Source organism: Artibeus jamaicensis, unplaced genomic scaffold (genome assembly GCF_021234435.1).
Source record: "Artibeus jamaicensis isolate MK-2021 breed Jamaican fruit bat unplaced genomic scaffold, CSHL_Jam_final contig_432, whole genome shotgun sequence".
NCBI lineage: Eukaryota > Metazoa > Chordata > Mammalia > Chiroptera > Phyllostomidae > Artibeus > Artibeus jamaicensis.
In genome coordinates this window covers 6697533-6712541 of record NW_026521828.1, presented here as the reverse complement: position 1 = coordinate 6712541, position 15009 = coordinate 6697533, and the positions used below count along the sequence as shown (strand labels likewise).

Sequence of the window (15009 nt, the reverse complement as noted above, 5' to 3'; positions counted from 1 at the left end):
AAACAGAGCCACCCCTTCCGGAGGTACCAGCACTTCCTGTCTTTTTAGGCCTGGCTGGTTCCTGCCTGCCCCACCCCTCCCCCCATGCATCAGTTTCAACACAGTTGCTGCTCTTTCTGTCATTTGAACTCAAATCCTATCTTGGAAATTGATGGGCGATTCTGGCCCTGACAACACAATGTCAGCTTTGCTCAGTGTCCAGCTGGTTCCGTATATATTATCATAATGCGCTGCCCGGGTGGACCCCGGCTGATTCTCTCCCTTGACTCGAACCCTCCCTTTCTGCACTAATTTCTCCTTTCTAACATGCAGACATTACTTGTTTAAAAATAAAAACAGAGTTAACGGCTCCGGAGATGTTTTGATGTTTAAAGTTCTATGAGGACACCAAGTCTATTCCAATGGTGCACTGAACTGAAAAGATTTTTTAAAAAATATGTGACCAAAAAAATGTTTCCCAGGCTCCTACTGTTTCCCGGTGACTTGAAAGAATTATTACTTCCCTCAACCCTTAACTCTGAAACAGTGTTTCCCAAACTTCAGCCCTGGTTCTGCTGCCTCTCAGTACCACTTACGATATGACTTCTTATTTAGTTGTGCTTCTGTTTAGATTAACTTACTTTCCCTATAAATTCAGCCTTGCCCTAAGCAATAATAGCTGGGAGATCATGATTTCAATGTGCTTTGTATTTTTTTGCTTATGCATTGTATAAGCATCGAAGCATATGCTTGCATTACGCATATATATTTATTTATTTAAAATGTATATGAATATTTTTTACTTATTTACTTACTTATTAAAGTTTCTACTTATTTATTTTTAGAGAGATGGGAAGGGAGGGAGGAAGAAAGGGACAGAAACATTGATTGGTGGCAACCAACCGACCCCAATCCCCAGCGACCCAGCCCACAACCCAGGCATGTGCCCTGCGCCATTACACCATCTCCACTGAAGGAGTTCAGAGAAAAGAACGTCAGATCAGGGCTCCCTAAGGCACGAGTGGCTGCATATGCCACACTGTGTGGCTTTTCCAGGCCCCCTGAACCCCACAGCGAACCTCCTGCAGGAACGCCCAAGGTGAAGCGAAGCTGCCTTAGACCTGTCCTGTGGAATGACCATCGCGTTGGGGGCCACTCACCAAGGCAGCGTGTGAGTGGCGCCTCCAGAGAGAGACCCCTCACAGAATCAGCAGGGTTCAAACAACAGATCAGCAGGGCTTAAAGGACTCTACCAAGCCCCCCTCCCCTTTACTAGATGAGGAAACTGAGGCCCAAAGAAACCAAAGTACCTGCTCGAGGTTGGGTAGCAAGGTGGTGTCACTGCTCTGGTTTTATCTAGTTCCGCATGTATGACTGAATATGTCAACCGAAAATGCTCTGAACCCTCTCCTGTCCACACTGCCCCTAAACATCTCATCCTGAGAATATTTGTGACCAGAACAGAGCAACTTTCATCGGCATATTCGCCTCCTCTGAATCCTCTGAAACTCTTGCAAGGGACAGTCCTGTAGCAAGTAAGTAGAAAGAGGCCCTTGATTTAGAACAGTCAATTAGGCAAAGAAATCCATCCGCAATGGTGATGCTTTAATAACTGCATATAAGATTTTAAAATGAGGCTTTAAAGAAGTCTGCCATTTCTGTCCAAAATAGAAGCAGAGAGTAGCCCTCTCCTCCCCCACCCCGTCCCCCACAGGCTCTGTGCTCATTGCTCACTGCGATACCCTAGGTGGGGCTCACTCATTCATTAGGTCACACCAAATACCAAAGCTGGAACTTTCCCACAGTTGGTGGGTTTGTCAAGAAATTCCTGCCAGAAAACAGCCTCCCCAAATCTGTATCGGTTTCCTGTGTTATCTGTAGTGTGAGGCTTCGTAACCCTGCAGGACCTTAGCAAGGACACTGTCAGTCTCTTGACATTTAACTCACAATTGGACGGGTTTCTCATGCTCGCCTTTCTCCCTACCTTGCATATGTGCCAGGGAGCCCATATGGTCAACATATGATTTCTACAGACATGGGTTAGAAGATCCTCGCAAATAAATAAAATATCACCAGCCTCCTTCTTACCTTGCCAGCCCCACAGACAACATACCAGTCATCAAACAAACCCAGCATTTTCTTGATTTGACTAGCACGGGGTGGTATTGCCATGGGAAAAAGAGGTTATTGCGGGAAAATGAACTGTAAGGTAAACATAAACATACACAGCATGCCCCTTAAAAAAGATAAAAAGATAGGCTCTGGCCTAACTGTTGAAAGGTGTATTTCAGACACCGGCAGAGTTGCCTCCCTCGTACTGGGAAAAATAAGGACAGTGGGATGAGAGACGGAAAGAATGTGAGCCTGATGGGTAGGGCGGGTGGGAGGACTCGCAGACTCAGAAGCCCTGGGTGGGAGCCCTACATCCATTGCTTATTTGCTGTGCATCGCTGGGCAGGTTACTTAACCTCTCTTTTGCCTCAGTTTCTTCACCTTACAGTGGGGTGCCCAGAGCAGACCTGTGCCAGCATAACAAAGGTCTGATGAATGTTTGCTGTCATCGTTCTCAGTGCTACCATCACACAGAGCTATGCGGTGAGGGGGAACTGGGGTCCTGTCCCAGACCCAACTCCGACTGATTCTGTGGGTTGGAATACGTTATGAATCCTCTCTAAAGGCCAGTTTGCTCATCTATAAAATAGGGATGATCATTATTCTAGCTCCTTAGATTTGGAAGGATTTGATAAGATGATGTAAGTAAAAATAATTATCCCAGTGCCGGCCCACAGTAAATGCTCCATATTTGCTAGTTGGTACTAGTCCAACGGTAACAGCAATAGCAATGCAAGGACACATACACCTTGTGGCAGCAATGTGTCCTTTGTCAGCAACGCGGTTGGCGGTGTCATACCCAAAAGACGATAACACAGATCACCTGCTTCACGGCGACCTGGGGCTCGTGAACTCTTTAATCTGCCTGCTGCTGAGAGCTTGCTGGCCACCAAGTGCCCAGCGCTAGGATATCTGGCGTTACCTGCTTTATGGATTACTCAGGGGATACGCTGAAATCAGTCCTCACTTACACCCTTGCTCCTTATCTTGACTTCTTACCATGCCCTTTCTATCGCAAGGGAAGACAAAAGATATCTTCCCCACTGCTCAGAGAAAAAGGCCTGATTTGATGCCTGAAAACCTAGTTCATGACACATCTGCACAGTCTTAACTTAATGTTCCCTTCTGGCATCTGGCTTGCTTTCTCAAGTAGGAAAATCAATTGATGAAATGTAACATGCCACCTTCCATAAAAGATGCTGCTGAGACTCTCCTACCTAACTTGGACCCTCCATCAAAATGCTCTTGCCTGAGGGGGCCTGGCTGGAGCCCTGCACCCAAACCAGTTGTGTGAAGGGCCACCTAACTGTAAAGCTCTGTATCGTGCGTCCTCCATCCACCCTTGTGTTTTGAAGATGCACCTATGCCAGGAAGCTGGAAAGATTTTACAGACAACTCTCTTATGGTCCTTGGAATCCCAGAGATGCCTGCAAGCCTAGACCTGCCTGAATTATATGGGCAGCAGGATGGACCCCCCCAGGCCTGCAGCATCCTGTGTGACCCAGCAACCACTTAGCTGTGCAAGCCCTAGTATTCACACTTGCCAGCCAGCATGCCACAGACATGTGCAAAGAACATCGAATGGATTTTGACAGAAATGAGCTACGTGCATAGGAGCAGGTGGCAAACCCCTCTCTAGGTCTCTAGGAAATATCTGAGATGGCCTTCCACTCTTCAATGGCACTTCACTCAGCAAGAGCTATGACTCAGTCACTGGCCACGGCGGCAGAGGAGAAAGAAATTTGGGAGAGTGCATTTTCCTTGTTTAGTTTATTTTCACTCACCCAATTTTAATTTTTTTTTGAGGGGGGTCAGACAAGCAATATACATTCCACAGGTCAAATAACTGCAGTCTAAAGGCCTTAAAAAAGTAAGTAAGTCTTCTCAAGTTCTAAAGAAGTCAATAGGTAAACACTTGCTAAGCTACTTATGGGAAAAAAGTGAACCAATAAGCCAAACCCATCTAGAAAAAGAACTCTCGAATGTTTGACTCTTTCTATTTTGAACACATGCACTACCGATAGAATGAGAAGTGATGGGGGAACAGTTTTGAGACACAGCCGACTCCCTGGTGAGCTTCTCAAGGCGGGAGGGAGGGCGAAGTCATGAGCAACTCAGAGAGACCTTGCCCTGGGCTTTCACCGCGCAAGAGCAGTTCACGTAATTGAAACCGAGTTTAGATGCTTGGTCCCCTGCACTGTTTCACAACTGCCCCCGACCGGGGCCTGAGTATCCCCATGGGCCTGTGTGGCCTGGCCCTCGGCAGCCACCCTGGCCCTCGGCAGCTACCCTGGCCTCATCTCCAGCCATCCTCCCGGTGGCTGGGAGCAACGGGAGCTGCCCCAGTCTCCTTTGGCTCCTTTGGCTCCTTCACTCACTTAAGCTAAATGGCCTTTGTCTAATCTGTCCCCTTTGCCTGGAGCAAACTTCCTCATCTTTTAGATTTGGGCATGAATGTGATTTCCTCATGGAAGGGCTTCCCTGACGCCTTACTCCTCCTCACTCCTTTTATAGTCCCTTTTTTGGGCACAACTCCAGTGAGTTAGTTGTAAGTTTTGTTTAAGATCTTTCATCTCTATTTACATCATAAATTCTGTGAAGTCAGGGACTGTGTCTGCCTTGTGTTACTATACCCAGACTAGCACCGGGCCTGCAGCAGGTACTTCAATGAATGAATGGAGGAAGGCGCGATTTAAAGTCCACTGTACGGACACCTTATTCCTTGGCTGAAGATCCAAAGAATGGCTCAACCAGAAATCACCGGTGGATTTCTCTGTTCTCCTGAAGCCCTATTTCTCCAAAGGCAGCTCCCGAAATAGGTGCCAGATTTGGGGAGGCATGGCTTCAGTTCGGAGCACCAAAAAAAACCAGACATACTAAAAGGAGACCTGATGCTCACCTACTTCTGGTCTCATGGCAAACGTACGAATCTGAGGCCACTCACGCAAAGCGACCTTCCCAGTTGAAGGCAGATTCAGGACCAGAATCCAGCTCGCCCATCGGACAGCTTGATCCTCCTTCTAATAGATCCAACTGCCATTTACTGGCCACTTTTTAGGGCCTCACTGCACAGAGGGGAGAAGCAGAGGCCTCTCCTTCCCATCGGGGGCTCTCTGCTGCCTCTCAAGGAGTAATCCCCCACGCCTGAGCCATCTTTCTCCACATGTGCATAAAACAACAAACGGAAGTGCAGCTGGGCACCGGGAGGCAACAGGCCTGGATACCCAGGGGCAACCGACGGAAGCAAACACTGCTTCTGTGTGGAGCAAAAGGATTAAAGAAGGTCAAATGCTAAAGAGCAAGAATAACACCATATTGTCAGGGACAGCTGGAAGGGCACACCACAGTGGAAAGGTCAGAGCTGACTGGTGGGGGGGAAAATCTGACTCTACTTCTCTAAGGCAGTAATCAGAGCAAGAAGGGCCAGTGAGTCTACCCCCACTTGTTCTTCTACGCAGTATTCTTAGCTTGACCAAACCCCACTGCTGATTTGATTTGACTTATTTTGCGGTCCTGGCACATGTATACTTCACATCTCAACCCATATAATTACTTTGAAGGGAAATTTAATTCATTTGTATCTGACGCCCACAAAAGCTACATTTCCATTGTTTTCCATTTTCAAAAGCAGGGGTGTGTTAAAGCATCTGTATTTGAGCCAAGAAACCAAATAGGACCTCAGGTCAGAACTCAGAAACATTAAAATATTCATCTTCTAAAAACTCTTGATTAACAATAGTTCTACTAATTTTTCAAATAAATATGAAGATTGTATGAACGCATAACAATAACAAATATCCCAAAATCTGAAGAACACCAGATGAGGGTCTTAACCCCACTCTGGGGCAGGGCAGCTGCTGGTGACTGAACTCCCCACCGGCTCAGACTCCCCAAGTGGTCAGGGACGGTCCATCAACAGTCCAAAAGGGGGGAAGGGTGGAGGAAGAAAAAGGAGGGAGGAAGAAAAACACATGCATATCAAAATAAAAGAAAAAAAGGTCCCCTAAAAAAATGAGCATTTAAACTGCTCATCAGACAGCTTCCTGACAAAGCCACGGGAGTGTATTCACAGGCATTTGCATAAACGCTGCCGGTGAGTTCACCATAGCTGCTCGCACTAATGGTACATAAAGTAGTTCAGTCACTTCTCCCGGCGTTCTGTGTCAGGATGATGAGCACCGGCTCTTTGCCTTGTTGCATATTAGATCATTAGATAATAAAGCCTTAGCGCATGCAAGCTGACAGGGTCTCTGCACTATAGCTTTGTGAGGGCACCGCGTTTTGCCACGAGGGAAAAAAAAAAAAAACAGAGAAACCGATGCCACAATTGGCCTTCGACTCAAGTAAACACAGCCTGCAACTCAGGAGAACAATGACAATATGAACACTCCACAAGCCCTTTGAAAATCCCCAGCACACAGTCCCAGGAATTTGCCCAAGTGACGGGAAGACAGCACGGCCACGCAAGCCAGAGCTGTCCGTTACTGCGGCGGGCTTGGTGACAATTCAGGGTCCTTGGCCCTGTGCCTGTGCTTGTTCCAAAATCGAATCCCTGACAGCAGTTACGTCCTGAGTCTGCCTCTCTCCTCAACTGCACATCTGCCATAAAGCCACTGCTTAAGGAGGAAACCTCACGAGCTTAAACTCTCCCATAAATACCCAGCCGAAGAAATTCTCAGTATTTATGAATGAAGAAAAAATAGGGAGAGAGCAATTACCGTGAGCCACAGTGCGTAGGGAGTCACCCGCTTTGGATCACACAGGATTCTAGGGAATAAATTTGCCTTTGTCAACACTCCTACTGGAAATATGGGGATGGCTATTTGAGCACAAAGGTTTGTGAGTCTGTGGGCCACACAGGGAAATGGCATGAATGTCAAGCACAGTCTCTATTTCTTTTAGACGCAGAAAGATTGAGCCATGAAAGGGAACTTTCCTCCGACTGCCTGACAAGCAGGATATAAATAGAGATGTGCCGAGTAGCTCAAAATAATTTGGGCTACCTGTAAATGACATGGTAAAAAAGCCCAGAATGAGGGAAAACGAAGCTTCTTACAGGTCACCTGAGAGGTGAAAATACCTGGTGGTCTCACTGTGCAGCAGCAGTTGGGAGGCAGGAGTATGGCCATGGAGGAGCTGGGGGGCGTGGTTCTGTAAGTCTTAAAAAGGACAGTTTCAAGTAGGACTTTTCAAGGGTGAGATAAAGTATTACCATACCCCAACTCAATGTGAATTAGCATCACCAGTGAAGGAGCCCATAGTCACCCTTTGCTGAGAAGATATTTATGTGGCTATCAGCCTGAAGTGTCTACATGAGTGGGTGGTTATGTCTGGGTGGCTGATTCATTCAACAGAGAAGCAGATTTCCATGTTACTGTCCTGACTAAGAACCTGAAGCAGGTGCCTACCCTTTTATTCTTCTGGAGAGAAGGGAAGTGAGGCTTTGGTGAGAGGGAGGCCCCCTAGCTGCAGGGGGTGGAACATACCCACCTCTCCAATGATGACTAACCGTTAATAAATAGTGAGATATCATCATGCTCTGGAATAATATGCTAATGGGCATTTGTGGACTGGTAAACTCGAGCAGAGGCATAAAATGTTATCTTTAAAACTCAGAATAACAGGACATCACAGCTGAAATATTAATATGTACACCTAGAAGTGAGAATAGTTGCGCTGGGTGGAAGCTTAAAAACTGCAAATTGTTAGCCCACGGCTACCCTCCTCCTGAGTCCCGCCTCACCCTATGTCTTCAGGGTTTACAAATTTTGTAATTAGTTACCAACAATTAAAAATTAGGAGAGTTTTAATTCTTGCCAAAATGGAACATGTGGCCCCACCGGGCTTTCACTCCCCACGGTGACAGCTGCCTGGGGCTGGGTGGCAGAGCGTGAACTCACCCCGGTTCCGCAGCCTCCACCCAGCCCACTTCCCCAACATGTGTGACCTGCCCTGGGCCAAGACGCACATCTTTTACCCCCTCCTTCCCCCTGCAGATCATCACCTTTGTTTTGCCAATAAGAAAATTAAGGATCCCAGAAGGTAAATTGACTTGTCCGAGATCACAGAAAGGGTAGAGGTGAAACCATACACTGAATTTAGGTGTTCTGACTCTTTCCAACACCTCATGTTGCAAAATGATGTTCCTGACCTCCACACCGAAAGGTGTCCTCTCTAGCCAGCTGTTTTTGCTGGTCCGTGTTGGGTTTCTTTGGTGGAGGGATGCTGGCCTGGCGTCATGTGCTCTCTCACTCACTTCCCAAGGGCAGGAATAAGAGCTGAGTGAGGTCTGGACTTGGAGCTCACTTGGGAACTGTGAACCCGTGACTGACACATTTCAAGGGGACAGTCAAGTGTGTCCCCAGACAGGACAATAACACATGGGTCACAGTCCAAATCAAGACGTCAGCTTTTAAGCCAGCGTGCTCCAAGCCCTGGCCGGTGTAGCTCAGTGGATTGAGCGCGGGCCTGCGAACCAGACAATCGCGGTTCGATTCCCAGTCAGGGCACATGCCAGGGTTGCAGACAGGTTCCCTGCAGGCCAGTTCCCAGCAGGGGATGCACGAAAGGCAACCATACATTGATGTTTCTCTCCCTCTCTCCTTCCCTTCCCCTCTAAAGATAAATAAATAAAAATCTTAAAAAAAAAAAAAAAGCCAGCGTGCTCCAAAGTGTGCCAGTGAGTATTTTCCTGCCTTTTCCTGCCTTTTCCTTCTTCCTTTTATCCAAACAGCTCCAGTCATATAATGCCTTAAGTGACTCCAACGGTATTAAAGAGGCAATATTACTATAAAGTGAGGATCAGAATAATTCTAAGTACAGAAATGGAACTGTGAGTATAATCATGAGCAAGTGTTTCAAATGGCCTCCTGCAAAAAGTAATATCCATCCGTCTCGGCACTAATGAAACCATAAAGCAGCAGTTTTTGAAAGATGATGGTTTACCTTAAAAGGACAGCAAAACTGGATGTGGGGAAGAAGCCCTTCTAAGAGTGTTACATCTGGCTAATTAATAAAAAGTGCGGTTTGTGTATTCCTTAAGCACAGAGGAAAAAAACAGGCTAGAAATGATGATAATGGTGTGTCCATTGAATTGGGATGCTGGCAGAAAAAGGAGTTTTCTACCTTATGAACTACAGCACGGACAGCTCAAGGCCCGCGGAAAATCAGGCCATCAGATGTTCGTTCGTGTGGTAGGGTTTTAACAAGAATCCTGCTGACCTAGCAAACTGGAAAGTGAAGTAGGAAAACGAGTGAAGAGGTTTCGTTTTTTTTTCTGAGGAGACTGGAGAACATCTAGCATGGTGACTGGCATCCAGCAGACTCAGTTTCTCTTTCTTAGATGGATGGATGGATGGAAGATGGGTATTGATGAATGGATGGATTGATGGATGGATGGATGCAGGGTGGGTGGCAGGTAAAATAATGGGCGGATGGATAGATGGACAGAGGAACGGTGCATTGGGAATGGGGGGATGGCCAGATGGGGGTATGGACTCAGGTGTTGCATACACCTGTAGCTCTGAGACATCCAGACATATACTCGGTTCCTTCAAATGGCATTCTCTTTTCTTCATTCAAATTTTTATCTGCTTTCCTACTCATCCTCTCAAAGGCAAAACTGATTAGCCAAAAATACAAGACAAATTTGGTGATTTCTCCCCACCAAAGTCTACCTACAGAAAGCAGGCTCTTCTACCATGTGGCGTTGACGGGAGGGGACAGCATGGGGCAAGGGGAACATTTAGTTAAGGCTTCACATTCGGAAAGTGTCTCTAACCTAGAGTTTGGATTTTATCTCCTAATGAAGTCAAATTTGTAGTCGCAGAGATACACCAATAGGAGTGTAAGGAGAATGAAGTTCATTATACAAACAAGTGAATTGTAAGCTCAAAATGTATCCTGATTTTTGCTACTCTGCTTTGGCCTTTGTTCGTCAGTCAAGGGGAAGCTGGACATAAAGCAGTGGTCTAGGTCTCTCTCTGTCTCTCATCAAAAAGGAAAGATACACCAGCCGTGCCCAGCGTAGAAATCTGTGCAACAAGGAAAGACGGGACTCAGAGATATCTTTCTGTGTGTAGCTACTCAGCACCAATATTCTTCAGCAGGACATTTGACATTTGAAATGGGGTAGAAAATGGGGTGGAGTTGGAAGAAAGAAACCAAATAAATTCACAGTTAAAGTAGCAATGCCAACCAATGAAAATGATTCGCCTACCATGTTCCAGATAAGAGGGCGTACCTTCCGAGGGGTCAAGCCGCCGAGCCCTCCGCCCATGCTTGGAGTTATTATGGACAAACATGTTATCAGAGACCGCCAGGACATGGCCATCCACATTGACTGTCGTAGACACCACGACCTGGAGACGGAAGAGAGAAATGAATGAACATTTTAATGTAAAAGCATGGAGGGTAATAAACTCAAGTTAAATAAATAACAGCTGGGAGCTGAAGAAAATTGCATAGCTATTTCACATAATAACTGGTGCTTATGCTGTACAAGTCTAACAAGAGGAGCTATTGATGAGTGGGTCTTTGGCATGGAACGCTTTTGATGCAGTTTTAAGTAAAATTGCACAGTTTATAGTTATACAGCAGAAGGTACACTGTTAACCATAATTTTAACAAGAGGATCTTTATTAGCATATTTTTTTTACACAAGGGTGGTTGTGTTTCACCTAAATTACCCTTCAGTTTAGACACTGAAGCAGATATCACAGTTGATCATGCAAATAAAAAATCTTTTGAATCTTTAAAATATCCCCCTCTCCTCCCACCCCCAATGTGTCAGGGTTAAGAGCAGAGAGAAATGAAAACGAGAGGCTTCAGTGGGAGCTGGGATGCGGCTTTCTCTCCTGGCTGTCTTTTTGGCGGTTTCTGGTATTTTTCTTCCCACATTACTTCAATTAATCGGACTGAAGCCCCCGCCTTGCCACCATCCCCACCACCACTGCTACTCCCTGCTCAGTAAGGGTCTTAGATCTATGTATTAAAGGCAAAAAATAAAATAAAATAAAAAAATGGTGGCACTGGTCCAAGGTACAACTCAGATACCGTGGCCACCTCGAAAACTGACTCTGAACTCAGTTTTCCAGAAGGGACACGGCCAAGGTGTCTCTCGGAGAATTTTGACTAAAACAATGAGAAGAAATGACCTACACTTCTCCTCATATTAAATGGGGGAGAGGATTAAAACTGAAACCCACAGAGATATGTTTATTCATGTGACCTCTTACCACCAAATATAATAATTGTCTGTAATTGCAGCTTCGGCTCCCACCTCATGCTTTGACACAGGGAAACAGCAATCAGCCAGCTCCCGTTTAATCCACCTATTATGTTGACTAATTAACTTTGCTCGACAGTTTATTTCTTCCTCCATTATCAGCCCCTGTCAGCCGCAAGCACCCTGCAGCACAGGGGGGACCTCGGGCTCTTTGATTGATCACCGATAGATTGACATGCAGATTAATTTAATTAGAATCACCTCACTTGAGAAATGAAAGACAATGGCAAGAGGGCTAATAGATCTGCTCTCATAATGAGGCGAACCTCCAGGGCCGAGGCTGAGGATTTCTGATTTATTTTGCTCAATTCCCCCGTTGCTTGGAAAGACTCGCTCTTTAATTGTTCTTGGTTTTGAGAGGCAGGAGTCTCTGCAGAGGTGAAACGCTTTACAAGGATTGGCACATCCTGCGGCCCCAGTTTCTGAGGAAGCCTTTTCTCCAAGTGGGCCGAAGCGGGCACGGAATTCTAGAGCCTTGGGCAATGCCATGGTTTCGTCACCTGAGTTGGGCAGAGGGGAAAATGCTGGGCCTGGGCCTGCAAATGGTCAGCCTGGCCTGACAAAGTGGCCCCCTTTGTGGGCCCCAACCCTACCAACCAACGCCTGCCAAACTTCAAAGTTCCAGTGTTCCCCACTTTGACCTAAAAGTATCCTGGCAAAATATGGCTGATTTTCTGCCCACCCCACCCCCACCTTGTCCCTGCCTCAAAGATGGCAAGGAGCTGCAGGCTGTGACCAATAGAATCAAGCTCCTGGACAGAATCAAGGGGTTGGGTTGATTTGATTGGTTGACTTTTTTTTCTGCCAGACCCTCATTTCTGCCCACCCGAGGCTATGATCCTCACACCAAGCCCCTAGGCCAGGGTGTCAAACTCATTTTCACCGGGGGCCACATCAGCCTCATGGTTGCCTTCAAAGGCCCCAATGTAATTTTAGGACTGTGTAAATGTAACTACTCCTTTAACGGTTAAACGAGAGTTCGAGTTCGGCGCTGGTGCCGGGTAGAAACAAGGTGCCAGGCTGGATAAAACAAGGTGGAGGGCCGCATTTGGCCCTCGGGCCCCGCGTTTGCTACCTGCGTGCACCCCAGGCTCAGACCCAGATGCAGACCCAGGACCCAGGAGTACGGTCATCCTACCTCCCAGGATGACTGCGTGGGGGGACCCTCCAGGGGTCTTCACCTTGACTCCCAGCAGCAGCCGGGCCATCCCATGGTTTTATTTATTTGTTTCACTCTATCAACACTCAAAGTCAACAACTGAGAGCCTGCTCCCCAGTCATTGTGAAACCCCAAATTCCAGCTCAGGCAAGCCAGACAGGGGAGGAGGTGAGTCTGAAGGCTAAGTGTACGGAGTGGTGTTTTGCTTTCTCCATGATTGACCAACCAGATCTGACGCAGCCCGAAGCTTGTGTGCCTGTCTCACCAGTTGTATCCACTTCAAAAAGAGAGAGGGAAGGAGAAAAGAGAAGAAAACGGTCTATTCTTTTATTTTCAAAGAACGACGTGTGTGGGAACAGAGTCCATATTATCTGAGACAACAGAAACTTGCCTTTCTTTTTAGTTAGGGAGATGGCTTCGCGGGACAGCAACAATTATATAACAGCTGGCTCTTTCAAAGAAGTTGTGATTTACTACGAGACCACAACTGAGTGGTCACTGGAGTCGTTAGTGTAAGAAACTATAAAAGGAATCCAAACGGTAACTGTTTCCAGTGTCAGGAAATACAGAAAGTGGTTATTCTAGATGTCTGTCTTCAGAGTAAAAAAAAAAAAGCACTAACAATTCATCACCATGCACCTGGAAGGCAAGGCACTGCAGGCTTAAGACTTAAAATATTCAGTATCATTTAGAGACATTTTCATCTAATCCTTACACTGAACTAAAATGACAAAAACTGTTAAGGGAAAAAAATACTCCACTTCTATGTCTAAAAAAGACTTCTAGGTCTTTTTCTTGGAAAGAGAAGAATCACCAAGACCACATGTGCGATAAAAATCATTTCATTGAGAGACTAATAAAAACTGGAGAAAGATCACACAGAGACTCATCACGCTAATTTGCAGAAAATAAACACCAAGTCCATTCCTCCAAAACTCATGACACAACACATTTTAACTTCCCTATCCCCAAAATAATTTCTCTCGTGTCAATTTGCCAATGATCGGGATATATTCAAGGAAAATATGTGCTTAAGTTAATGCACAGGGCAAGCTGTAAATTAAAAGAAAATCTAACTGCAAAATGCAAAAGGGCACCGAAATGTCCTTTAAAAAATAGGCCCATGGTAGGAGGGAAAAGGGCCCTCACAGTTTAACACAAGATTAATGAGGCGCTGACATGTTCATGCAGGCAAAGGGACAGGCAGGCCTGCCAACTCTTCAACCTTCCCGAATTTCGTCAACAAAGCACAGCTTGATTTGGGGACAGATAAACATGGAAAACGATTTTACGTTTGCACTCGACCACCCCTTCCCTTCCCTCTCTACCCACTTCTTCATTCTCCTTCCCAGAGAGAGTCAGGAAGGGAATATGAGGGACAGGTATGTTTAGAATTTTAGGACATCTGTCAGGATCGAATCTTTAGCCTCTAGAATTGCACGGTCCCACACGGTAACCACACATAGGGCTGTTTGTTTAAATCGAAACCATTTAAGTAACAGTGAACGTTCCGTTGCTCCCTAGTCTCCACAGTCGCACTGCAAGGAGCGGGTAGTGACAAGTGGCTAGAGGCTGCCACGTTGGATGGGGCAGACACAGAACATGTCCATCCCTGCGGGATGTTCTGTTGAGCCGGTGCGGCTGTAGAATCATTTCGAAATGGACTGTTCAGACTCATTCTCTAGGACGCCCAAGTCATGTCTCCTGGATGAAATATTAGTTTGAGTGCATCTGTTTAGGGCTGTGCACATGCATGCTTTTTTGGAATCAAGTTTCTATTTGGGACGAGGGCATAACTTTTTAATATAGCGATCCAGAGACGTGCTGATGAACACCCAGTGAGTTCCGCGGAACCTTCCATCTGGTTCAACCCTCCAGGTGAAGGTATTCAGTGTCAGGGAATAAAAAGGGCAGAAGAGAAGCCTGCAGCTCCCCCTGGACTGCAGGGATTTTACGCCAACATTTTCGATTTCTTGGCTCATCTCAGTGGTCCAGGAATCTTCTCGGCTATACCCTGAATCTAGATATTCCTAAAGGTTATTATTTTTACTATTTACCCTTCTCTATTTAGAATTGGGGAAAAAAATCAACACAAAATTTTTGATTCTCGATTCCCAAGTTTCCCTGGTTGATGTGACTCTGACCAGGTTAACGTAACCTTTCTAGGCCCCAGTGTCCTAGGCTCAGCTGAGCCCTGAGGCTTAGATGGAAATAATAATATACCTAAGTCATAAGGTTACGGTGAGGTTGACATTTTTCAAAATGCCTAGAGTTGCTCCTGGTTCATACTGAGCAGTCAGCAAACACTGTGAACAGAACCCGTATAGCTGTTGCTGGTGACATGTTGGTGATGCTCAACAAAAGGTTTGAGAGAATGTGGTGGGGTGTAACCCAAAGCCCCCAGATTACCATAAACAGAGCCCAGCAGAAAGTACTATTTTAAATAAAAAGATACAGAAATCACTTCTATGTT

General features: G+C 46.1%; 1 protein-coding gene across 8 annotated transcripts in view; it reads right to left on the bottom strand.

Annotated features, from left to right (window-relative positions):
- The window catches only part of EBF1 (EBF transcription factor 1), a 376209-nt gene that overhangs the window by 115557 nt on the left and 245643 nt on the right, over positions 1-15009 (bottom strand). For 4 of the 8 annotated variants that reach the window (XM_053665916.1, XM_053665917.1, XM_037152248.2 and 1 more), the window contains exon 8: positions 10310-10451. In XM_053665916.1, coding sequence (XP_053521891.1) covers positions 10310-10451 — 142 coding nt within the window. The remainder of the gene's footprint in view (positions 1-10309; positions 10452-15009) is intronic. The other 4 variants (XM_053665918.1, XM_053665919.1, XM_037152250.2 and 1 more) reach the window with 1 other exon arrangement.